This window comes from Podarcis tiliguerta (assembly GCF_965153285.1).
Source record: "Podarcis tiliguerta genome assembly, chromosome: 17".
NCBI classification, from domain to species: domain Eukaryota; kingdom Metazoa; phylum Chordata; class Lepidosauria; order Squamata; family Lacertidae; genus Podarcis; species Podarcis tiliguerta.
In genome coordinates, this window is record NC_139550.1 from 15,392,333 (window position 1) to 15,418,061 (window position 25,729).

The 25,729-nt window shown below is 42.2% G+C and overlaps 2 protein-coding genes across 12 annotated transcripts in view; one reads left to right on the forward strand and one right to left on the reverse strand.

The window, feature by feature from the left end:
• The window catches only part of SHOC1 (shortage in chiasmata 1), a 255,104-nt gene extending 242,019 nt beyond the window's left edge, over positions 1 to 13,085 (forward strand). For 8 of the 11 annotated variants that reach the window (XM_083419290.1, XM_083419288.1, XM_083419295.1 and 5 more), the window contains 8 exons: positions 5 to 122; positions 935 to 1,046; positions 2,469 to 2,590; positions 4,173 to 4,266; positions 6,675 to 6,806; positions 8,174 to 8,323; positions 10,308 to 11,244; positions 12,759 to 13,085. In XM_083419290.1, coding sequence (XP_083275416.1) covers positions 5 to 122; positions 935 to 1,046; positions 2,469 to 2,590; positions 4,173 to 4,266; positions 6,675 to 6,806; positions 8,174 to 8,323; positions 10,308 to 11,244; positions 12,759 to 12,862 — 1,769 coding nt within the window. In that variant the 3' untranslated portion in view covers positions 12,863 to 13,085. The remainder of the gene's footprint in view (positions 1 to 4; positions 123 to 934; positions 1,047 to 2,468; positions 2,591 to 4,172; positions 4,267 to 6,674; positions 6,807 to 8,173; positions 8,324 to 10,307; positions 11,245 to 12,758) is intronic. The other 3 variants (XM_083419292.1, XM_083419293.1, XM_083419291.1) reach the window with 2 other exon arrangements.
• Positions 13,086 to 16,011: 2,926 nt separating this feature from the next.
• GNG10 (G protein subunit gamma 10) lies at positions 16,012 to 25,042 on the reverse strand. Its single transcript, XM_083420918.1, has 3 exons — positions 24,730 to 25,042; positions 18,898 to 19,029; positions 16,012 to 17,050 (listed from the first exon to the last, which is right to left on the reverse strand). The coding sequence occupies exons 1-2, from the start codon at positions 24,808 to 24,810 to the stop codon at positions 18,904 to 18,906; spliced, it is 207 nt and encodes a 68-aa protein (XP_083277044.1). The 5' UTR covers positions 24,811 to 25,042; the 3' UTR covers positions 16,012 to 17,050; positions 18,898 to 18,903.
• Positions 25,043 to 25,729: the final 687 nt, after the last annotated feature.

The window sequence follows — 25,729 nt, forward strand, 5'->3', positions numbered from 1 at the left end:
TTAGAAGAGGTTTCTCCAGATAATTTTGGGTGTGTCCTCCTGGAACTGCCAATTCCATATGTTTTTCTGACATCTGAGGGCCTTCTCAATACCCCAGAAATCCTTCAGTTACTGGAATCCAAGTAAGTAGTGAGCATCTTGCATTCTTTTTGTGTTTCCATTGTAATAGCTTGCAATTCCTCCTCATCCTGTTCTCTATGGCTGTTAATAAGGATTGAATGTTAATAAACACTTGCAACCTATTCTCAATTAAATGCGGCCAGTTGAGGATGAAGTAATCTGTCAATTTAGGTTTCTCACAGCTTCTCATTTTTCCAAGGCTAAATTCACTTTTCCACAATTCGTCAGCAATTTGCATTTTAAAACGTTGCCAGCGTTTTGTTGCAAATTTATCCTAATAAGCACATTTTCCTATCAATTTTTTCACTAATACACACATTTTTGCAAGCCTTTACTAATAATATAATGCATTTTTGTATGTTATTTTCACTAATATATGTGTTTTTATGCACATTTCCCCTTAATATATGCAACACGTAGGTTGGTTGTATTGCAAAATTCGGCAAATATGCATTTCAGATGATGGCTGTTGTCTGGTTTGAATATTGTTTTGGGAAGTGTGAATTAGATTACCCCCCCCCCCCATTAAATACAAGTAAAATACAATTTCTTCCAGTTGGGGGGTGGGGTTGTATGCCCTAGCGTTTTGTAAGGTAATTCAGTAGCAAGCAATGAACTGGCAGAGGTGTGCAGTGCAGGAGAGGTGAGGAAAGTCCTCTTAAAATTTAGCAGAGCCGGATGATATGGGCAAAGAAAGACTACCATGAGAAATAATGCTGGGACATTCAGTGCAGGAAGAGCACAATTTTAAGTACTTCAGTTGGGTTACTGAAATGTACACAGCTGGTCTACTAACAGGGACTAATCTGTACAGGTACAATATTACATTTATTGAGAGGAAGTGCTGTGAGGCATTACAGTTCTTTGGAAGCACGGACCGTTACATCGTGATGACTGTAGATGAATGCACTGCTATCGTTATTCAGGTAAAATATGTGGCACTTAAAGATTTTCCCCTTGCGTATATGCGAAGTTTTATGCTGTCCTGGACACTGAAGGGGTCTAAGACATTTCACAACGTAGTAATAAGTTAACATGAGAATATGTCAAATAATACGTAAATCTTGATAATCTGTTAGCCAAGAGGGGATTGTTCTGTTGTATACCTACTAAATCTATTGTGTATTTTGCTCTATGATCCTGTGCATATCTACTCAGAAGTGAACCTTATTGAGTCAGTGAAAATTGTTGCTGGATAAGTGAGTACAGAGATGGCCACTTACCCTGCTCTGGGTTGACAGCCTTGGCAGCTCCTCACAGGCTATCCTCCATTTCCCTCATAGCAGGGAATCACATACCAGCAGCCGACAGTTGTAAAATCCCTCACTGACCACATTACAGGGCAGAATAGCCCAGCAAGGCTAAAGTTTAAATTGCCCAATCATGGGCTGCCGAGGGGGTGGAGCCTGGTTGGTGGGCTTGAGCTCAGAAGTTCTCACTCTGGTCTGCCAATTAAGCGAGTACACAAACACAGCTTTAGATCAAGTGGGTGATTGTTTCTCAAGGCATAAACTTTATAAAGTGAATTAATGAAGGTTGTCAATCAGACTTTTGAGCCTGTAAAATTACAAATCTCAGATAAATGGGGGGGTAATAAGTATAAGACACCCCCATGTATAAGACGCCCCCAATTTTTTTGAACCCAAAATTAAGAAATCAGTATTTCTTGAGCTGTTGAGCTTTTCTAGGGGGAGCTTACCCTTGAGTTGTTTACTTATCCATGTATAAGATGACTCCCAATTTTTGCCTAATTTTTTAAAGGGAAAAAAAACCATTGTCTTATACACGGAAAAATATGGTAATACTCGTGTGGAAGCAAACATATTGGTGGTTCTTTTTTTCTTCTAATCCACACTTTAATACAGCATGAATTAGTTGCAGAGTTTAAGAGATTCATGACATTTTAAACATTTAAGGCACACTCACTGATTCTGCTATGATTTACAGTGGTACCTCGGGTTACATACGCTTCAGGTTACAGACTCCACTAACCCAGAAATATTACCTCGGGTTAAGAACTTTGCTTCAGGTTAAGAACAGAAATTGTGCTCCGGCAGCACGGTGGCAGCAAGAGGCCTCATTAGCTAAAGTGGTGCTTCAGGTCAAGAACAGTTTCAGCTTAAGAACGGACCTCCGGAACGAATTAAGTACTTAACCCGACATACCACTGTAATAGGCATCTGTAATACGAATCTCAAAACACACCTTAGCTTAATTATCCCTGTTTTATAGAAAGTGAAACTCGCTTTCAAAATTAGGAGTGAAATCCTGTGCTTCAACCATTTTCGATGATAGCTATAGTCTTGCATATACAATCAGCTCCTTGCTTTATACCTATTTTGTTGCAGAACATGGAAGAACTTGGTTATGAAAAATCTTCTGATAGCATTGTGTTAAGGCTTGTGGTGCTGTCACTCCAGTACAGCTCCTGTTGGATTATTTTCTACTCCCAAGAAAGATTAAATTCAGAGTAAGTTCATATCTTTTGTTTGATCCTAGTTCATGAGGTTTAGAAGCATGCCATCTTTTTTTTAAGAAGTGAAAGCTCAAATTTGCAATATTTCTGCCAAGGCTGTAGCTGTAATGGAGGAGATCCTCTAGACCAGGGATGTCCAACAGGTCAATCAGCTCCTTTCCCTTTGCGTTGGCCTAAAAGCATCTGGTCCCTCCCCCTCCCTCCATTTTTGCATAACTGCTGGAATGGAAGACGGAGTTTTTACTCATCTTACATTTTGCTCTTAATGGGGCTTTCCTCCCTAAAAAAGCTCTTTGACCTGAACCCCTCCAAAATGGAATTGTCCTCCCTATAAAAAGCTCAACAACTTTGACCTGAACCCTCCCCAAAAGGGGTAGATCACTGCCAGTCCCATCCCCCCATGAGTAGATCAGTTTCTTGGCAGTTGGACGTCCCTGCTCTAGACCTTTCCCCTGAATGTTCAGTATGGAAACAATAGTCTACCTGTTGTTTAAAACATACCTGTTCCTACCTTCCAGCATTCTGGCAAATGACTGCAAACACTTTGATACAGCAAACACTAGACACTTACTCTAAAATGTTTATTTTATTAATATCTCATACAATGGAATATCCTTAAATATATTTAACTATGTTATGGTTAAGTTATTTATCCCAGTCCTGTGTATCCTCAGTTGCCCTCACCACAAAATTGTTGATTATGGGTCTGATTGCTGCACATGCCTTAACAAAAATGTTTTGACTGCTGCTGTTCGGGAGCTGAATAGCAGCACGTTAAGAAGTGCAGGCCTCTTAAAAATGCTGCAGCCTAGCCAGTCACTATAAAGATGTTATTCCTCACTAATTATTTACAGGAGAACAGGGTCATTTCTGCATCCACATTCACTTTCCTGGTGCAGTCTGACTTTCTTCAGATCAGACAGAAATAGCTACCTTAAATGCTCTTTCCTTGTGAGGTTATGGAGAGAAGTCTGGGTTGTATGAATGCTACCCATTCTGAGATATCTTGCTTTGATTCTCGTGGATGGAATCCAACTAAGTTTTAATGGGAATTGACCCATTGAAGTCAGTGGGCATGACTAATTTCAGTGGGCCTGCTCTGAGTAAGACGTAGTTGGATACATTTGTCAATTTTGCAGTTACTGAAGTGTCCTACATTTTTAACTTTTTTATTTTTTACTGTACCATGTAGTTGCCTGTTCTGCCTGTTCAGTTTTTATTGCATCCTTTCTATAGGTTAAGAATAATAATAACAGTGAATCTATATTTGACCGTACACCACTTAGAGATTTTATTTAAGTGGTATTAAGTGGTATATAAATGTTTTTAAATAAATACATATATCACAAAAAGGAAAAATATTGGAACAAAGTAAGGATACATAGGGAAAGAATTCTGGCATGCAGTGTAAGCCAAATATATACATTTTATGAAAAGAGATCAATCTAAAGAATATTAATGTTGTGTGTACTTTATCACATTTCCACAGCAAATGTTCAGGTAACTTAATGTTCAATATTTCATAGATTTTGAACACAGATATTGACTAAGTGTAATGAAATACTACTTTATTTAGGTATAGCCTAGCTGGAAAGACTCTGCATCACCTAACCTTGATTTATGGAGCCTTGGTTTCATTTGCACAGAAGTCGGAAGACTTTGACGTAAAGGTAGTTTTTGTAAAATATATTTGTTAATGTTGCTGATGAAACTCCATTAGCAGAATATTTGGTCCTTCATGCACAGACAAAAGATAGGAAATTGGTTAGATTTTAATATCTGCTTGTAAAGAAATCTCAGAGGATGTGTGGGATCTGATAGTAACCTGGTTTGCATGAAATGCTAAGATATGGTCTGTTTGCACACCCAAACCTATCCTCACCAATTAACTATGACTTGTTAGTGATCAACGAATTGGAATATAAAACCACTGTTTGAAGTTGGCTTATGAATTGCAGCTTGTGCCAATCATGTTTTCTTGTTGCGTCTAAACCCACTATGCAAGCATAATCCTGGTTAGTGTTGGTGCCCCGCCTCAAGATGCTCACCTGTCTAGAGAGAAATGCGGCAAAAGTGATTAGCAAACAGAAACCAACATTAGATGAAACAAGACTCCAAAGATTGACCCTGCTTTGTTCAACAAACTATAGTTAAAGCAAACCATAGTTTTGTGTTACAAGTGAATGTGGCCACAGTTTTCAATGTTTTCAAATAAAGCTGTGTTTCTTATGTCATCACGTGGCTTCCCCCACCCCAATCATTTGGTTCTCATTTGTGGGGCTGAAGGCTTAGAATGAGAGTACCTGATTCCTCGAGTGCTGGATTCCTCATTTTTTTACATAGCCAGTTGGCACCAGTGCAGATTGAATTTTCTTGTGTCATACCCTACATTCCCAAATGTGTGCTACAAAACACAAGCAGAAGTGCAGGAAGAAGGCGCAGATGCGGTCCAAAGGTATACTCATTCAATAAGTTAAGGTACAGGGCAATTCTTCTTGCCAATCTAGCAGTTCAAAAGCATGTCAAAGTGCAAGTAGTCCAGCAGTCTAAAATCACTGTACTGAGTAATCTTGTGGCAAATTTATATCACACAAGCTTCTGCTATCTATTGTCACAAGTATTGCTTGTTTACACTGCCCAGGCTCTGTCCATTGTAGCTGGCACATGATAAGTTTCAAATAATTCTGGCATGCAACAGGAGGAAAAAACACTGTGGTCTGAACAGAAGTACCTAATGCCATGTTACCACTAGAGGTCAGCAAGCTCAGTTATCACAATTCAGCAATCCATTATTAATGTAAATTCTCTAGGTTTTTCTTCATCTCCCTCTGCCCCCCCTCCTGATTTCCCCCTCTAAATAATTACTTTGAAATTGAGATTTATTATATATAAATATAATATTTGTCTTTGTCTTTATATCTTGCTGTATGCCTATAATGATGAGGAAGAGATCACGTCTCTGTTCAATCTTTCTCAAAGTTCACATTATTTTGTTAATGGAAGTACAGTAAACCTGCAACTTTCTTAGGGGGTTATGTTCCAGGGATCGCAGCTAAAGCCAAAATCGCATATAGTCAAAACATATTAGATACAATGGTGGGAAGATATTTTTCCTGGAACCTGCCCCCCCTTTTTTTGCCATACATGTAAAACTGAATGCACACGAGTTAAATGTATGTAAGTTGCAGGGTTATTATATTTACTCTAGAAGAATTAAGGATTAACAACGTTTTGGGGGCTGTTGAACACATTTGGAATTCTGAGAAAGGGCCCCATGGGCACCATCTTCTCTGGTTGCTTCTCCCCCCCCCCCCCCCCCGTCATCCTCCCCTTATCCCCCAGACAGAAAGAGAGAGAGAGAGAGAGAGAGAGAGAGCACTCATGTGTTCTATGATATGATGGGGGTTTTGAGGGGCATCCTCAAATGTCCTGGGAACCAGGGTAGCTGCTATAACACAGGTGTAATATGATGTTAATGCCTAGCTTTAGTTACTGCAGAGCACATTAAACTGTTAAATTACTAACTCTAGTTTCTCTATAGGGCTTGACCACATCTGAGCATGATTTAGCTGTTAATTCATTTTCCCCCTCCATTCAAATTAGAACAGAGTAATACACATGTATTTGAATTCATATATGAGAAGAAACTTTGGTCTTTCCTGTTCATACAAGAAGCCATTCCCTTTTGTGTCTGTCCCTGCCTTTAATTTGTTCATTCTATAATGCTAATTAAGTAGTGACAAGGTATGTGAGCAGATACCTGCATGAGTACTTTTCGTGGGTTTTTAAAAGTCCTGATTAAGCTCCTGATGTTCTACTTGGAAAAGAAACGAAAGCAAATGTAAATTCTTAGTTCAGGCTGTTGCCCGATATAGCTGGGGTAGAAATTTTTAATGAGGCACCTCTGCGTATAGAGCTTACTGGAAAATTGATAACTGAGGTCTTGGTTATCTTAATGTTGTATCTAGGCTGACATTGTTAACGTGCAGCATCAACCTAGGCATTAAATTGCCAAGGATTCTTGTTGTTTTGTTCCATTTTATTTAATCTCTGTTGTGAATTTATAACAACATTTTAGGTGGTTCTTGCACCAGGAGTTGAAGAGACAGCCCTTTTGGTTCGTCAGATTGCTGACCACATTCTGATGACTTCTCAAAGACATCCTCAGGAATGGCTAGACAAATCCTGGCTTTCCGTCTTGCCGTCAGAGGTGTGTTTCTCTTAAACATATAGGGAACCTGTGGCCCTCCCAAATGTTTCTGAAGTACAACCTCCCACCCTCCCATCATCCCTGACCATTGGCAATGTTGGCTGGGGCTTGTGGAAGCAGCAGCTGGAAAGCCACTGGTTCTCTTCTCTCCTTACAAGGGACAAGCAGTTCCTGTTTCATTGCATTTCTTTTATCCTTAATGTGTGTAGGCTACAATAGCAGGAAACACTATTCAAATGCAGCTGTTGCACATGAACAGATCCTCCAGAGGATAAGGACTGCAACCCACTTTACATGGTAGGCTGCGGTCCTTCCTTGCTAGTGGGTCTTCCAGATGGAAAAATGCAATCTGCCCATCTCTTATCAAAGAAAGGAATGAATCGCTGTATGCTGCTGGCTGGCTAAAAGCCATTCTATTCGTAAATAAATGTATGTTTTATATAATGATGTAGTTACTTTCTGGAAGGAAAATCCTGAAGCAAAACACACATAAATGAGAGAGGTGACCAGACTGAGATGTTGCCTGCCTTACCTGATCTTGGTGGATGCTCCAGGAAAACGTGGCTGGAGGCACTGGCACACTCTGATTTTGCACGGCAAATGAATCTGATTCATCCTCTTTCATTACTGTTGCTTTCAACATGGCAGATGCAGGCAGGGCAGAAAGGGAACAAGCTGTTTTTAATGCCTTGTTGAAATTGTAATTTATAATGTCTCTTTCACAATGCCAGCTTCCTGGAAACTGGCTTAATTATAATATTGTTATGCTTGCCCCAGTTTCCTGAGTGGTGAGAAGTTGCAGGAGCTCAGCATGCATCTGGATTTTGGTTTCCTTCTAAGTGGAGGGACTTAAAATATTTTGTAATATTTGATTTTATATTATTTTGGGCATAGGCAGAGGTGCAGTTTAACGCCTACAAATTGTAAACTCTGCTGCCCTACATCAAATTCCCATAAAGGCAGTTTTCAAAAGACACTTTCTAAAAACTAGCCCTTTGCTTCTTTCTTTGTTCCGTTCAAAAGCCCAGTCTTTGCTTATTTCCACTCACAAAGGTAAGTAACATCAGCTTGAGCAGCGGGAAATAAAAAGGATTGCCTTTGCCAAAATGGCTCTTGCCTTCCAGAGGCGTCTTCAGCTATCTTTTTACTTGTAGCCTCTCTAACAGCAGATGTGCCTGCCAACTTGGCCCGCTAACCATTAAGGTACATTTGTAGGCATTCTGGCCCCAGGAAACCTCTTTCATCCTACTTTGCAGCAATCAGTTAGCAAACTCATAAGCTATTACCTTTGAACTCAAAACAAAGCAAACATCACTTGCAACTGTCCTTGAAAACATAACAAAGTTAATTCTGGTTTTTCCCCTCAGGAAGAGAAATCCTTGTTTACATTTCCATGCATGAATCCTCTAGTGGCTCAAGTCATGTTAAAGAAAAGCTCTTCACTGGAGTGGCTTCTGTCAGCAACCTTTGACCAGCTTCATGCGCTTCTGCCTGAAGTGCCTGAGAAAGTTCTGAAGGTCAGATATTCAGGGCCCCAGCATCTCCTGTGTACCATGTGTGACTGTGTTTATATGTGTTTATGCAAGAATCCAGTATTTTAGATGTGTCCAATCAGTGGCATAGCGTGGGTTGCAGCGCCCAGGGCAAGCAAGCCACTGACATCACCAGGGTGCCTCACCTGAGCCAAGCGGGGCCACACTGCACTGCACTGCACTGCCTGCCCATGCAGGTGGGAGCCTGCCCGGCCAACATGACCCTTGGCAGGCGAATCCCCCTGATACCCACAGAGAGGAGTGCTGGGCCAGGCCGCACTGGAGTTACCCCTTACCCTCCTCTCTCCATTAGTGCTGGCTCATTGTGGGCCTGAGCTGCTCTGCTGCCTTCAACAAGGTAGGGCAAGGATCCTCATGGAAGCCGGCGCCTGTGTGTGGATGCCTAGTTGGTTCCCTTAAAATTTTGCGCCTGGGGCCATGCCCCTCCCCCCGCCGTGTGGGTCCTTTTGGATATGGAAGAGGGAGGAATGGGGGTGTGGCAGAACAGGTTTATGCACACACTGCTGGCACACACGGGGCCCAGAAATGCAACCCTTGTGCAAAACGGTTGCCGCCTATATAATTTTGAAACAGAAGGGTGACAAGAAAAATTCCTGAAGCTGAATTTGTTTTTTTTACAACTTGATCCCTATTATATGTGTTTCTATAATGCATGCCAGCTGCAAAAACCTGCAATTTAAAGTAAATAGGCCAAGACTGTTCTGCGAATGCTGCATGTCCCTTACCAGGGCCAGCCCACCCATGAGGCAAGGTGAGGTGACTGCCTCAAGAGGAAAGATCCACAGGGGCAGCAGATCCAGACTCCAATAAATGTATTGGTGGCGGCTGCTGCTGCTGTACACTCTTTGGAGGCCAGATCGTTTGCCTTTTTGGCAGGCCCCCTCCGAATGCTGCCTCTACAGCGGCTCCTCGGTCTCCTTTGACTCTAGGAAGGAAATGGTGAGGGCTGTCCTCTGGGGGTCTCTTGAGTCCGCATCTACCCAGCATGAGCAGGCTCCTCCCCCTCCCCCTGTGATTCCCACTTCGACCACCAGATAAGGTTGATTTGAAACACACACAACCCCCCATCATTATTACTAATGTAGATCTTCACTAACCCCTTCTTCACTGGCAGCGGCGAGACACTGTTTTGTGATTCACCTCAGGAGCCAAGATGTCTTGACCCAACCCGGCCCCTTGCAAACCCATTTATTAAAGGTTCCATATCAAAAGTGTAGACATGCACTGATATAAACCTAATTCTGTGTTGTTCCCATAGTTTGGTTCCACTGAACAAACTGCCACAGCATAGTTAGGCCACAATAGTAATGTCTGTAATTTCTTGTTAATATTGTTAACAAGACATCTTCCACACCTGTATTGGTAACCCTGATGTACCTCATTTATTACATTGTTTTTACTGGGTTATGGATGTTGCCATTACAGTGTGGGTCTTCATCTGTGATTTTCCAGGGGCAACTATACCACAAAGAGATGTTGCCATTACAGATGCAAGCAGTGATTTATCCTGTGGCAACTATACCAAAACTATACCATTTTAGGCCATGGTTTTAGGAATCCTGCAATTGTCTTGCTCTTTTTCTCATGTGTGAATGTTTAATGCGATAATGCTGTGTTGCATTTGGCAGGCAGCTGCCACCCTAGTGTTACTGGATATTTCAAGATGAAATCCTGCTTATACCACCTTAAGATGCTCTAATACACCAGAACTGTGTTAAAAATGCCACCCTAAGTCTTGATTTGATAGCCAATAGAATTTTATACTTGAACTAAAGCATTAAATCTTCATATAAATTCAGTTTCCCCTTTAAGGTTTTGATGGGGATGTCATTTTTATGCACATTCAGACTGGCGTATTCCCTATCACTGGATAGCTGAAAATGCTGTGGCAATAAAAGCTTCATGTCTTTCTAGTGGTGTAGACTTGAATCTGCTTCTTCCATTCCAGCACTTTAGTGACATCACATCACTGTACATCTTGAACCCTCCAGTAGAGCCAAAACTTCCAGAAGAAACTGTGTCACTTCAAAAAAACATAAAGGGCTCTATCAGCTCTTGCTCTGAAACTCCCTTTTCCAAGGCGGTGTTATCTGGCTTTCAAGGACACAGTCCCTTTACTGAATATTTTGAAAACTATGGTGAAGTACAGAACAGCAAAAATTGTTTCCCATTTTACTACCAAAATGAGTCCTATACTCCTTTGAAATTAAGTGGAAAGCACAGCAGCTTAATAGCACCTTCAGTACCATACCAGGAAAAAGTTTGTTTCTTTCAGGATAATACAGGCATAGAGCAGCAACAGTACATCCCATTTGCGAAAAAAATGGAAGTGGAAAAAAGAACAACTTCATCACTGCTACCACCAGATGATCTGAAAGGACGTCCCCATATTAACTTTGAAGCTACAATGCCATATTTAGCGTACAACCTGGTTGGAACAAATACATATCTTGAAAATAGCGCGCAAAACAGAATGTACCGTTCAAAAGCTGCGGGCCAAATGCTTGCTCATCAAGATATTGAAAATATACTGGAGGTGAAAAAGCAGTCACTTGTAAAGCAATGTGAATCTAGCAAGGATTCCAAATCTTCTTGGCATCTTGTCTCTAGCAGAGAAGATTGTCCAATCCAGCAGAACTCTCAGAGTTTTCTAGAACTTGGTGCGACAGGATATAGTGGTCCAAAATTTCAGTTTGAGGAGACGTTTTGGGGTAACCAGTCATCCGTGCTAGCAATGGATTCATCTCCCCATGATTCAAGTTTCAGCCAAGAATTATCTAGTCCAGATAGATTCTTTAATTTGGACTTTCCAATAACAGGAGAGTACACAAGAAAGAAAAATCCCAATGTGTTATCATCTAATCCAAGAGAATGCGTTTCAGCAGGTAGAGTAAAACCATAAAGCACTCTTTCCTGCCACTCTTTTCTGATTAAGTGAAAAATAGCTTTTCCTTATTTTTTTTCTTACAGCTCCGTGCCCTTTCACCTGCTATTGCTCAAAATTACGGAAATTTTATCAGAACCATGAGCAGTCCTTTTGTTTAATGGGATATTTGGCCATTCCTACAGAATGAAATGCTGGACCTAGTCTTAACTCTTAACCTGAATGTGTTTGATTCTGTTGTGTTGATGCTTTAGGGCCAGCTCTCAGTTTACTGCTTCAGGCTTTCATTAAAGGAAGCTTCCTCTGAACAGAGGAAAAGTTAATTGAAATCTGTGGTGTTGCTCATATTGTTGAACCTTAGGGAAATTAGGGTGATTATGAGAGAGTTGTAAACAATGCTTTCAACTGGCCCTCGTGGATTAAAGTTGAGATCTGAGTAACTATACTTTTATGTACAGTGGTACCTCGGGTTACATACGCTTCAGGTTACAGACTCCGCTAACCCAGAAATAGTACCTCGGGTTAAGAACTTTGCTTCAAGATGAGAACAGAAATCGTGCTGCGGTGGTGTGGCGGCAGTGGGAGGCCTCATTAGCTAAAGTGGTGCTTCAGGTTAAGACCAGTTTCAGGTTAAGAACGGACTTCCGGAACAAATTAAGTACTTAACCTGAGGTACCACTGTACTCTCTTTTTATACTTATTTTCTACCTAAATCTACTGCTTTGTTGAGCGTTGAAATGCTCAATTATAATTCACATTTCTTTTTAATAAATTGAGATCTGTGGAATGACCAGACATTAATTAGATGTTTAACCATGGAAAATAGCCTCTTATGACAAAGCCTTTAAGGATTCAGCCAGTCTGACAATCTTACTGTGCTTCACTGTTTCCTTGCTTCTCTGGGCATATTAATCTTAACATGTGAAGCTGTAAGCCTCATTTTAAACATTTCCCCCTTAATAATGTTGAATTTGTGCAGCTGAACACGTTAATAAATCTGGTTAAAAACCTTTTATTTACAAAGGAATATATCAGTTAATGCCTTAGAAACACTCGAATGCTGCACCATTGTTGAAAATTGGCAGATGTGGGAGTCCATGTAAGCAGCTCTGAGCTTTGTAAAGGAAGAGAAATAACTTAAAGAAATAAATAGTATGGTGTTAAAGCCCATAATTACACAATCCAAGATGCCATTTCAATGTTGTAACCTTGTCTCCATTTTAAGCTCTTACACACCATTGCTTTAGCAAGCAATTAATTCCTTTTTAAGACAGAAATTCAGGGCACCATGTAGCCAACAGTAAGCACTTTAATTAATCCAATGGGAGTTAAATAGAAGCTAAACCCTCTCAAACTGAAATAAATGGAACTTAAAGTGCTCCATTTTGGCTAGATCACTCCTTTAAATGCCTAAGCATGCAGACTTTTTCTTACTGCTGGATGGGATTAATGAGTTAGATCTGCATAATGCCTACTAGGTAATTGCTCACTTCTACACATTTTTTTCCCCTACAGCAGGTTTAAAATGCACCCAGTTACCACAGCTGAAAAAAAGACGTCTAACCTATGAAAAAGACCCTGGGAGAAGCGATGGTCAAACACGTCTCAAATTCCTTTAAAGGAAATGCAATCTCACCTTTCACACTTCTGTTTATATGTGATATACTTTAAGCAGTTTAAAACAATGTTATAATTTATGGTATACTTACTTTTAAACAGTTTTTAATATTTTCTTGTAGTGCTTGTTGGAGATTTTAGAAAATAGGTTAGATAAGCCTGGAAAATTATTACACAAAGATGTGGTATGACGATTAAAATAAAGCACTGCATACTTAAATTATACATCATTTTTATTACTCATTCGGAGCATCTCTAGAAGGGGGGGGGGCTATATTTTCAACTCTGCCTGCAGAATTTGGAACATCTGTCAGGGACAAATGGCAGTTGTCCTGATTTGAGGCCAACAGACCAAGTTGTCACCCGTAGCTACCAGTGGATTGCTGCTAAGTCCATATTTCAAGACTGGACAGGAAAGGGGCACTTTCTTTCTAGGTATCCAGGAAGAATGAGAGGAGAGAGGAAGCTCCCAGTTGATGTAGACCTCCTCCCTTTATTTGAGGCTGAAGGGGAGATGTAAAGTGGTGGTTGTCATGAGAAATCAGCTTGTCACTCCTGCCCAGGGCAGTCTCTTTATTGGGCCATAAATAAATGGTCTTAGAATATGGCAAATATCTTGGGGGAAATTCAGTGTGGCACGTTGCCAATTGTTTTGACAGTACAGGCTTTTCAGCTTGCCAGATGGAATGATCCTCCCTCTTCTACATGATCTGGTACTTCTCCTCATGCCCTCATGCCCCCCCCCAAACCTGAGCCAATTTCAGGGTGGGGGGAGGGGGGGAGTCCCATTGCTTCCGCTAGCAGCACTAGTTACAGTGGTGCCTCAGGTTACAAACACTTTGGGTTACAAACTCCACTAACCCGGAAGTAGTGCCTCGGGTTGAGAACTTTGCCCCAGGATGAGAACAGAAATCACGCGCCAGTGGCGCGGCAGCAGCGGGAGGCCCCATTAGCGAAAGCGCGCCTCAGGTTAAAGAGCGGTTTTGGGTTAAGGACAGACCTCCAGAACGAATTAGGTTTGTAACCAGAGGTACCACTGTAATTGAATCCAGCCAAAAATATTCCTATAGATCTACAGTATAGGGATCATTGCTTTTAAAGGCCATTGAAGTACAGTCATACCTCATGTTATGGCCGCTTCAGGTTACGTGTTTTCAGGTTGTGGACCATGGGAAACCCAGAAGTACCGGAATGGGTTACTTCTGGGTTTTGCCGCTCGTGCATGCGCAGAAGTGCTAAATCGCGCTTCGCGCATGCACAAAAGCACCAAATCACACCTGCGCAGACGAGACGCAGTTCTTCAGGATGTGAACGCTGCGGGTTGTGGGCATGCCTCCATCACGGATTACGTCTGCAACCCGAGGTTCCACTGTAGTAATAAATAATCATAGTAACTTATATTTACAAGCTGGAGGCGTCACTATTTTGGGTCCATTTTTGTGGTCTCTGAACAGCCAATTTTCCATTCCCACAGATTTGGCAGGGTTCTTTTGCTGATCTGAGGAATTTGCTATTTCAGAGTTAAGAGATACCAAATATAATCATAACCAGCCACAGGGCGGGAATGTTTCAGCTTTCTTTCTTTCACAGTTTAAGAAACATTCCTGCTCCTTTTCCTTGAGTTCACCCTTATTATGCACATATCAGAATTGTAGTCCAAACCTATAAAAAGTACATGAAGAGGGGAAATGTTTAAAATAGTGATATAAAAAACAGCTTAGGGGTTGATACATTTTTTAAAAAATGACAAGCATTTTTAGAGATTTTTTTAAGTTTCTCATTTTGACTCATCCTCTAAACAGATCCTGCAACTTACTTTCAAAAAGGAACCACAAAACAAAAACTGGCTTTCTCTCCTGTTTGAATTGCAACGATGTTATATAATTCAGCAATGTTTTTAAAACCGCATAATTAGTACTTCTTTATTTGAAATACAGGGAAAAAGAGAATGTCATGTGTGAGGAGAGAACAAAAATAGTTTTTTGAGAGATTTTAGATGCCCATAAGGGTTTTTTATCTTAAACATATTATGAAGGAATGCAGTGACTCAAACTGTTTCCTGGTATTTGCTGAGGTTGTCTTCCTTTCCTCACCCAGTGGAACTGCCTTCCACTTTTTTCATCCCCGTAAATCATAGGTAGGAACTTTATTTCAGTCTGGTGGACCAAATCCTTATCTCCACCAGCCCTGTGGGCCAAGTGTAGCAGGTTGGCAACAGTGCCTTTTGAAGTTTCCAAGTGGAAACACATTTCAAAAGTGCTGTCTCTTAGCCCCAATCATCTGACCACACCTTTACTTGCCTTCCACCTGACATCACATCAGATGCAGGCCAGGTAGGTGTGGTTTGAGAAAAGCAGCCTTGCAGGTCAAAGCAATGTAAGGCAGCTATCTCGGGTGACCAGTTTTGGATGACTTGAAGGGTTGCAGAAACAGGTCTGACCAGGGACAACTACTGGGAAATTCACTTGTACAGGTCTCACTGAAATATTGTTGTGTGGCGATGCACATGGTACAAAAATCCAAACTCGGTTGTTGGCATGTAATGCTTTCGGATGATTGACTGATACTGGAAATCAAAAGGAATATCACATTCGGAAGGGCCTCGTTTTCTTTCTCTTCTGCATGCATATTAGGAATTATTACTGCATTAATTACCATGAATAGGATAAAGCAGGCCACTTGCAAATAGTCGTTTGCTGACACCATTAGGATAAGAAAGAATTGGATTTTATGATTTGTTCCACTTTGAAGCTGAATAATCTTTTAACAAGAGAGATTTTAACATACACACTCAGGAGTATGACTACATTTCTCCTGGGTTTAGGGGCACCCAGGGGACCAGCTTTGGATTCAAACCATTTCCTGGGACACTTCCACCCATCCCCTTTTTGATGGTGTTGGAAGAGGGAGACGCCAGCAAAGGATCACCCTCTCCAATGTCAGAGCTGTTTCTCTGACGTTTGGAGGGTAAATCTTATGCAAGGACACCCTGCCTGGGCTATAGTTGAGAAATAAGCAATCTTATGCGCACTTTCCGAATTCCTTCAGTGGATATCAGATTTATTTTACACTGAAAACTCCCCCATCAAAAATATTTCTGTTTGTTACCCAAAATGCTTCCTCTTTCCTTACAACAGAGTGTCCCAAATAGTTAGGGAAAGAAATTTTTATTTAAGCTTCTAATATATTAATACAAACAAGGGTGTGTAAACAGAATATTCTTTTTTTAAAAAGTAAACAGTCTGTGTTTGTGTAAAAGTGCTCGATAAACAAAAATCAAAGGCACCCCACCCCAAAAACACATTTGTACAGGACCCAATAATGTTGCAAGCCTTGAAAAAGTGACCTATAGAAGTGTTTATGTAGTGTAGTGTAGTCTTCTTGTCTGTAATTACCTGCCGAGTTACAGTTTAGACATTTCAAAGAAACAGTTTTCTGTAGAAGCACAATAAAAACTAAAGACACACTAAACCTAGTATGGGGGATTTTGGGAATTCTATCTATGTGGCAGATGGAACCAGCTATTTCTGTATTCTCAATGCTTTCAGGAATAGCAAAAGAGCAATGTTTTATAAATAATATTTCTTTCCATACTGGATAGATGGGCACTCTCACTAAAATGGGTTCACTCCTGCCAAAATTTAGAACTTTCAAGTCTCCAATTTCAAAAAGGAAGTTAAGAATGTTATTGAACATGTCCCATTGAAATTAATGGGAAATGGAGCCTGATCCTATGCATATTTACCCAACAGGAAGTCCAAATGAGGTGAATATGCACAGCATTGCTGCGTTAAAAGGATTTACCTTTGGCTGGGTCATGCCTAGTGAACATTTTTATCAGAAAACGCAAAGCGGCTACTAAGGAGGTACCTAGTGAGTGTCTCATTCAGGCACAACAACAGAGCAAGAAGTCATTTGGTAATTTTCTTTTCCAGAATGTAAACATCTCAGGGGAGTAAGTGTAGAAAAGAAGTTGATTCAATTACAAAAGGAAAGCCTCTTCCTTAAAAAAATGCTTTACACAAGTATTAGTAAAAGATCTAGTCAGTTACAAAGATAGTCAAGCAGACTAATAAATATCCAAAGATACTGTTTTGGCCACACAGAAGTAAGGGCATAGACATGTTTGTTGAAAAGAAGGCTGCCAGGATTTCCTCTCACGTCTGAAGAGAACTTTTCAATAACCTTCCCTGCAATATAGGAGGGGGAAAAGCTTTATCAAAGGGTTGTCTTCCTCTTCACAAGTTAATCACAGAAATAAGAATCCTATCACTACAACAGACAAAAGTTTGTGCCCATGAAACAGCATGCAAAGCATGTCTGCCCACAGAGACTCACACTGCTCCACCCATGATATCCCTGATCATTTAATTTCAACATAATTTGTATGCCATTTAATTTTTAAAAAACCCTCTTAAGTGGTAAACAAGGACAATCACGTATTAAAAACAAGCATTAAAAACAAGCTAACATGACATTTTAAAACAGATAAAATCAGCAATGTTAAAGCTGTTATACATGGTAAAATCGCATTCTAAAATTAGATGCATAAAATATTTTTGGCAGGTGCCAAAAACGACAGCAAAGGTGCCTGCCTATTATAAATGGGCAGAGAATTCAGGGGCTGCCACACTGAAGGGTTTCTAAGTGACTGAGTGGGGCTGGGCTGCTCAGTGTCAGGGATGGAGAGTATACTTTGCTCTCCATAAGACAGGATCCCCAACTGCAGTGGTTTACTCTCCCTGCATCCTGCCCCTGTTATATGAACAAAAGGGAACCGGCCAAAGTTGGGAGAAATTAATAGTGCACTCACGCACTCAGGGATGTCAGTGGGAAGACTCTAAAACCTGTTGCCTTCCCCTACTGACGAGCCTCTGAAGATCAAGCTGAGTCCTGCCTGCATCATCCCATCTTGGATTGAAGTCCAAGGATGCTTCCTTGCGATCTGCTTATTGCATATTCTCCCCTATTTATTTGCAAGGAGATTATATGATGTTGGCTACTTAATGAGCATTGAAGTCCAGTCTTTTGTGGATGTAGGTTTGTTGCACAGCAGCTCCAAACCAGCTTTAATTGTGCAACATGAATTTGCTGCTATGTGACTGAACCCAACCTGAAAAAAGTGGCCACCTGGCAGCGCCAAGGGTTCTTAAAACTTGCTGAAGTCTAAGATTCTGAACTAAGCTGGAAGTAAATTGTTCGTCTCAAATTGAATCCAGTGTCCCCTACCGGTAGATGCCATTTTTATTATCTACAATTTTACTTGGTAAGAGTTACATACATCAAGCCCTACACACTCTCAAGGAAAAGGTAAGATGATAAACTCATTTCCAGACTGTACTGCTTTGGACTGCAGAGGAGAGCTCCTCTACAATGACACTATTCAATGCATATTTTTTAAAAAAACCCAAACTACCATGTTATGGGGGAAATGATAATTTCCTATATGTAGGGAATTGCTTTGTATGGAGGAGCAAGTCATTTTATGAGCTTCCACCTGCTCTCTGAAATGGTACCTTTTAAAAAACAGGTTTTCTTTCTCATCTGAGAATGGCACACTTGGTTGCACAACTCGGGAATAAAACACTCTACTCTAACGTAGATTCTAATGATATGGTTTATGCCAAAGGGGTGTGTGGCTCCTGAGATTTTAATTTTTCTTCTTTGATCAGCAACTGCTTGTGCCACATTACAAATGGTTTATGTAACTCAAAAAGTATTTTGCAATGGTTTCTGTAACTTTAAAGGTATTTTGCAGCATGGGCATGGCCGGGGGGGGGGGCGCAGCTGCCCCTCCCAGATCAAGTAAAACAATAGAAATATTTAACTAACTGACCGATCACATCAGTTCTGCCCCGCTCCCCCACAAAAATCCTGGCTACGCCCATGTTTTGCAGTGCAGCAATTTGGGTGTGCCTGCTATTTTGGGAAACAGAAGCCCCCAAACTTGTCTATTTAGTTTCATGTCCTCCAGAGTTCATTAGATCCTGCCCTGTGCTCTTAAGAGAGATGCAAGCTTCTGCAAGGATCACCATACCTGTCTTCAGAGCAACGCACAGGACCTGGGCTCTCGAAATGGGTTGCTTCCCGCAGGAACGCCCACAAGCAAGGCATCTTTGCAAGCATTCTGCATACAGTACTGCTGAAGCTCTGCAGCTGCCTGAGAGACCTGGAAGAGAGAAAAACACAGGAGAACGTAACAGAGGGTTCTTTTTTAGAAGTCGCCGTGACATTGTTTCACTGCAAATGGAAGATGCAAAACCTGAATGTCATTCACGGAAACTGAAAGGCAATAGGTTTGAGGCGTTATTTCCTTGTACACCGTGTAATAATTACCTGCGGATTTTATTGCTGCAGAACATAATGACAGTTATTTAGATAGATGCTTAGGACTAGTTAAAAAAAGGAAGGCTAAGTAAGTTTGTCTGTTTATTCCTGGCAGGGCTCCTGCAGCTTGAACAGCTGTGAGACCATCGAATGCATGTGGAGCCCTGCCATTCATATAGTTTAGCACCCTGTTTCCAACAGAGGTCAGCCAGATGGCTCCACGAAGTACAGAAAGAGGGTATGAAGGCAATAGCCCTCCCTGTTCTCAGTCAGAGGTATACAGAGATATTGAATTTAGCTTTTGTGCCTAATAGCCCCTGACAAGAGTTGAGGTTTGCAATAAAAAATGCAACCACTCCATTTTATTCCGCCTCCGTGTTTTTCATCTCCTCTGCCAAACAGCCAGTCAACATTCCGCGGCCACTGAGCATGCTCAGTCTTCACGGGTTTCTCTTACATGCCCTGCCCCAAACCTTCTGCAAACGTCAGGGTTTACCTGCTGATACCGTCCCTCTTTTGCACCAGTGGTGCTTCTTTTGGCTACAATAAGCAACGGCACCTGCAGCCTGAGTGCTGGGAATGGAAAGAATGACAAAAATACCCAACCAGAATTGGTCTAACAATGTCATTGGCTATAAAAGCTAAAGGAGAACTCTGGGAATTCTGTTTGGGACATACAAAGCCTGTTCATATTGGATTTAGGATGCTTCCAATGCCCGTGGTATAAAAAGGCATTGCAATTTTATAGTCTTTGCTTATTTTTATGCATATTGTATTTTAGGTTGGTTTTATTCTTGTTTTATTTCTGCTTTAATCATTATTTTTAAAAGCTGCGTTGAGTTCAGCTTTTGAAAAAAGTGACTACCGTAATAAATGAAATAGCATTTTCTTTTTCACACATATTCTGGTCCTCATCGGAGGAGCACCAAGCGAGATAAGGAACACCACTAAATCCTACGTTAGTGCTGTAGTTTCCAGAACATTGCCCCATTAAGGGTAGGAGCTGTAGCTTTTTACGAGGACAAAAGACAAGCCTTAACTGTGTTAGCTTGGGAGCAGGTGGCAAAGTCCCTGGAGCACGCTGAAAATAAATTAATAACCCTCAAGCTCTGTCTGAATCTCTTAGCAGATGGCTGCATTTTAGCTGCAAAAAGGTTAGCAGAAGGAGAGTGTGTGGTGTGCTCCACTGATTAGCAAATTATTTTACTGCTTTGTACCTGGCTGAACTTTGCGCAGGTATTGGAGGAAATTAAATTTTAATACAAGGCAAATGTAAAGCTTTGGAAATTTGTGGTAGGGAAAAATCCTCCCCTCCTTTCTATTCCAACACCTTGAATTCGTTTTATATGAAAATAGTTGAATAGGTGTTTTTCCAAAAATAAAAATAAACCAATAGCACAAGAAATGAGCATGTCTCATTGCATCCAGCTTTTCTGCAGGGAGAGCTTGCTTTTATAGTCAAATACCTGTGTGGACTCACATCAGAATTCATGGAGATCTTCTGTGTTATTTACATCGCAATCTATGTCGTTCTGTTTCCTCGTGAGCTACAGTGACATGGCGCATACCCTCCAGTCAGAATTCAAAAAATTTACCCAATGGCTTATTAAATTCCATCGCCCAAATTCTTCCTAAAGTGGGAGTTAAAATCTCATTCCACAGAACAGCAAGAAGTACACTGTTCATTAAATTGCAGTGGTACTTTGGTTTAAGAACAGCCCTGTTTACAAACTATTCGGTTTACGAACTCCGCAAAACCATAAGTAGTGTTCCGGTTTGCAAACTTTACCTCGGTCTAAGAACGGAATCCGAACGGTGGAAGGGCACCAGCGGCGGGGGGCCTCATTAGGGAAAGCGTGCCTCAGTTTAAGAACAGTTTCAGTTTAAGAATGGACTTGCGGAACAGATTAAGTTCGTAAACCGAGGTACCACTGTATTTCTTATTTCATCATTATCTACACAGCAGCCCTGGTGTACTTGGGATCCCTACAGGGATCATGAGCACAGGGAGGTCTCTGCCCCACGGAGCTCGCCATCTGAAGTTTGACAGTTGGGAAGGAGAAACAGAAACAAGGGGACGGATGGCAGAGACGAGATGGGAGTGTGCTTGTGAGTCAACCAATGAATATTTCATGTTAATGAACTATATATAAATGATTAATAATAATAAAAGACAACTACATCCTCCTCCTGACTGCTACAACCTAGTTGTGCAGATACAGGCAGTTCCACTTTCCCAGAGGCCTATTCAAAAGCAAATGACCGCCTTATTCTACATCATCCTGCCAGGCCAAATCAAAGCTGAGTTTGTGACATCTCAGCATCCCCGGGGCACAAAAACCTCTGAGTGGAAGGTGCATTTATTAATAAGTCGGCAAAACACACAGATTACAGCAGCACTTCCATGCCAACTTGTGCCTGCAGAAATAAGAGGCTGGGCCCAGCATTCATTGTGCACCATGAATAGCATGGGTGAGCAGCTGAATATACCACTGACAACAGTTCAAGCTAAACATAGGAAGCTGCCTTATGCAAGCGACTCCTCACTCATGCGGGAGTTACATTCCGGCACCCCATGTGCATAAATGAAAATCGCGTAAGTGGGGAGACCCTCTCTGCTGCTCTTTCTCCAAAATGCTACTCTCCCAAAATCAAAAATGCTGTACCAAAAATACCTACAACTGGAATTGAAGCTCTGGGACTGGCAGGAGGCTGGAGGAAGAGCAGGAAGGCAGCAGCTGCTGCGCTACCACACACATCAGCTGTTTGGCGGGGAGGCTGAGCAGCCTAAACAAAGCCCTGCTGCGCCTCCAGTCTCTTGTCCATCGATCGTGCACAAGTGTGTATGTGGGGGGGATGCCTGTACGAAGTTAGACCATTAGTTTTTCTAGCTCACTATTGCCAGTGTCCTTCAACCTTGGGTCTCCAGAATTGTTGGACCACAACTCCCATCATCCCCTGCTAGCCTAGCCAATGGTCAGGGATGATGGGATGTGTAGTCCAAAAACACTTGGGGGACCCAAGGTTGACTGGCCAGTGGCTCTCCAGGGTTTCAGACAAGGGGCATTCTTAGCACTTCCTCAGAATCTCTTTAGAGCTTGTTTATGTGTTAACAGAGCATTTAAAAGTGGTTTTGCCTTTCTGTTTTCCTCACGCCAAGAGAAATTAAAATCAGAAATCAAAATGGAGGTATAAGCAGTACAAAATAAGTGTCATGCATCAACTCCATTTGGATTGTCTCTTTTAAAGCTTCAAAACCCAAATGTGCTACTGTTCGTATCCCCATTTTATCCATTTCTCTGAAAAAAGTGTGGATTTTTGAAACTATCTGGAGCAGAGTACCCTCTTTTGAAGAATCGTGTGACTGAATGTTCTATGAATTCAATGGGACTTACTCCTGAAACACCCAGAGGGCAAAAACTGCTGTGCTGATTTAGCTAGGAGTAAGTCCCATTGTATGCAGAGGCTGGTGAAGGCTGATGTGTAAGGCTCAGCACTGTAGGCAAAACTTAACAAACATACAGCTGCTTTCGAGATTTCTGGGATCTGCTGCTAAAAAGTAAACTTTGCAGAATGCGGAAGTAAATAAAGCACCAGAATGCCATCAAATTCCTAATCAAATGGAGGATCATTCCCACAAAGTCCACTACCCTGTCTCACCCTGATACATAACTCGGAATTGACGCTCTACCTCCTGTTTTATTCAAATAAATAATGTGTTTGAAAACTTAGGCATGTCTACTTGGAAGTAAACCTCCCTGAGGGTCCAATGTCCCTTTGTATAGCAAAAGAACTCACCTCTCTCTGAGACCCCGAAGAGCTGTTGCAAACTAACAGCAGGAAACACTGGGGCTAATGTTTGTGTGACCCAGTAGTATCAACCATGTTTGACAGGACTAAAAACTAAGTAAGGGTACAACTCTGAACAGGACTGAAAACCTATCAGCTATGTGTTGGAGAACCCTGCTGAATTTAGTAAACATATACGCAGCCTAAACAAGCCTTTCAGGATCTGGTACCTTTCAGATGTTTTGATTACAATTCCCATCAGTTCCAACTAGCATATCCAATGGTCAGGCATGATGGGAACTGGAGTCCAAAATATCTGAAAGGCACCACACTGGGAAGGCTGAAGTCTTCTCTTTTTAGATGCTGCTGAGAAAGAGAGAGTGCTTTTCAGAGTTCAATTAGATTTACAGAAATTGGTTAATATTACCAAGCAAACTGCAAGGCTAGGATTTTGCTCCTAGCTGTCATTATCCTCTCTTTGAATCAATTTTGTGTCACTGATGTGCTCCCATCCAACTTGACACAGTCTATTCCTTTGTCCTGTTTTATTATCAGTTTTGAAAAGTTTGCTTTCTGGGAGAACTAGTCTAATAAAAGCTCTCTGAGCCTGTGAAAGTATCCACTCAAGAGGGCATTTACACAAAGGCCATTCCTGTTGACAAAACACTGCAAGCCTCTTCTGTGATCGCAAATTAGGGGGCGCCACATCTCATTCCTACTATCCACAGTGCGCCTCTTTGGGAACAAAGGCGTATTTCAAATAGCGGAGCCAGAGTGGCAGCCAAAAGAATTAGCAACCAGGCAAAAGCCTTAAGCTCGGCTGCTGCCAGAAATGAAAAGTATAACTCTAAACCTCCTTAAACGCTACAGAATTTATGAGATGGTCTAGAATGGGCTTCAGTCGCACATTCTCTCAAACATATGATCGCAAGGGTTGCCGAAGATTAAACCATTTTTATCTGTCAATTTTCAGCATTTCCCACAAATATTCTGTGCCCCGAGGATTTCACAAAATATAAGATTTAAATGCAATGGCCACAACCAATTAAATAGTTCAGTACAAAACTACAGTAGAACACTGACAGCTGTTCGTTCAAAGCAATAAAACACTGATAAACAGTCAGATAATTAACAGTGCGCTAAAAAGACATCAAAAGTTTCCATGTGCCCAACGCATACCAGCAAGTTAATTAGCAATATCCAGTACAAATAAACACCAGCGTTAGATCCACGTTAAGCAATCTGGCAATTCATAGTAGGAAAACTAACCAAGATACCTCGCCCATTTATTTATTTTTAAACTAGCAGCAAGAGAGGAAAACAAAAAACGCTACGAAAACAAAAACCCTTAGAAGCAAGCCGATGGAGGCCTAACTCTTATCAGTTAAGGACGCCAAATAAAGCCCCATTTTTTGTCAGATGAGTTCCCCCCCCTCCCGGTCTGGCTCTGAACGAGCCAGCGAACGGCCTCTCGCTCAGCGCTGCAAAAGGCAGCTGCGAAAGTGCGCGTTTTGTTGCAGGCCGAGGAAGATGCCCCTGCCCCTCTGTGCCATCGGAAAAGGACACAAAGCTTCCCGATTCCCCGACGGCCTGACTTGCGATTCAGCTCCTCTAGAAGGAGCGGCGATGGGAGAGCGATGTCTCCTCCCTCCACTATACCGAGGACAAAGGACGCCTCGGGGTCTGGAGAGCAAATGGAGCCGCCGCGCGTCCGGCTCTCCGGACGCCAGCTAAGCAGCTCTGCTCTGCTCACCCGGATCCTCTCCACGCCGGCCTCCAGTTTCAGCTGCTCCACCAGGCGCTGCATGGTGCTGAGGCTGGAGTTGGAAGACATGCTGGCAGCAGCGGCGGCGGCGGCGAGGAAGACGCGAGCTCTCGGGGTCTCTCTGGCGCGCGGCGCCCGACTTCCCTTGCAGTGCCAGCGCCGGCCGAAGCTGCGCTCCTGACGCACCAACCGAGCGCCGAGGGGGAGGAGGCAGAGCCCAGGCAGGCTCCCCCCACGCGCGCACCCACCCGCGGTTGCGCCTCCCGGGCCCGGATGGAAGGCGAGCGCAGCCGCTTGGCGCTTGGAGTCAGCTAGCGTACAGTGTACTAATAATAATTATATTTAATTTATTATTTATACCCCGCCCATCTGGATGGGTCCCCCCAGACACTCTGGGCGGCTTCCAACAAAACACTAAAATACAATAACCTATTAAACATTAAAAGCTTCCCTAAACAGAGCTGCCTTTAGATGTTTTCTAAAAGTTTGGTAGTTATTTTTCTCTTTGACATCTGGTGGGAGGGCATGCCACAGGGCAGGGGCCACCACCGAGAAGGCCCTCTACCTGGTTCCCTGTAACTTGGCTTCTCGCAGTGAGGGAACCACCAGAAGGCCCTCGGCGCTGGACCTCAGTGTCTGGGCAGAACGATGGAGGTGGAGTATACCTTCAGGTATACTGGACCGAGGCCGTTTAGGACCTTAAAGGTCAGCACCAACACTTTGACATACTGGGAGCCAATGTAGGTCTTTCAAGACTGGTATTATATGGTCTCGGCGGCCGCTCCCAGTCACCAATCTAGCTGCCGCATTCTGGATTAATTGTAGTTTCCGGGTCACCTTCAAAAGTAGCACCACGTAGAGCGCATTGCAGTAGTCCAAGCGAGAGATAACCATAACATGCACCACTCTGGTCAGACAGTCCGCGGACAGGTAGGGTCTCAGCCTGTGTACCAGATGGAGCTGATAAACAGCTGCCCTGGACAAAGAA

Coding starts and splice junctions, on each gene's coding strand:
- GNG10 (XM_083420918.1), bottom strand. CDS start 24,810: ATGTCTTCCAACTCCAGCCTCAGCACCATGCAGCGCCTGGTGGAGCAG. Junction 19,030..24,729: donor CCGGCGTGGAGAGGATCCGG/GTGAGCAGAGCA, acceptor TCTCTCTTCCAG/GTCTCTCAGGCAGCTGCAGA.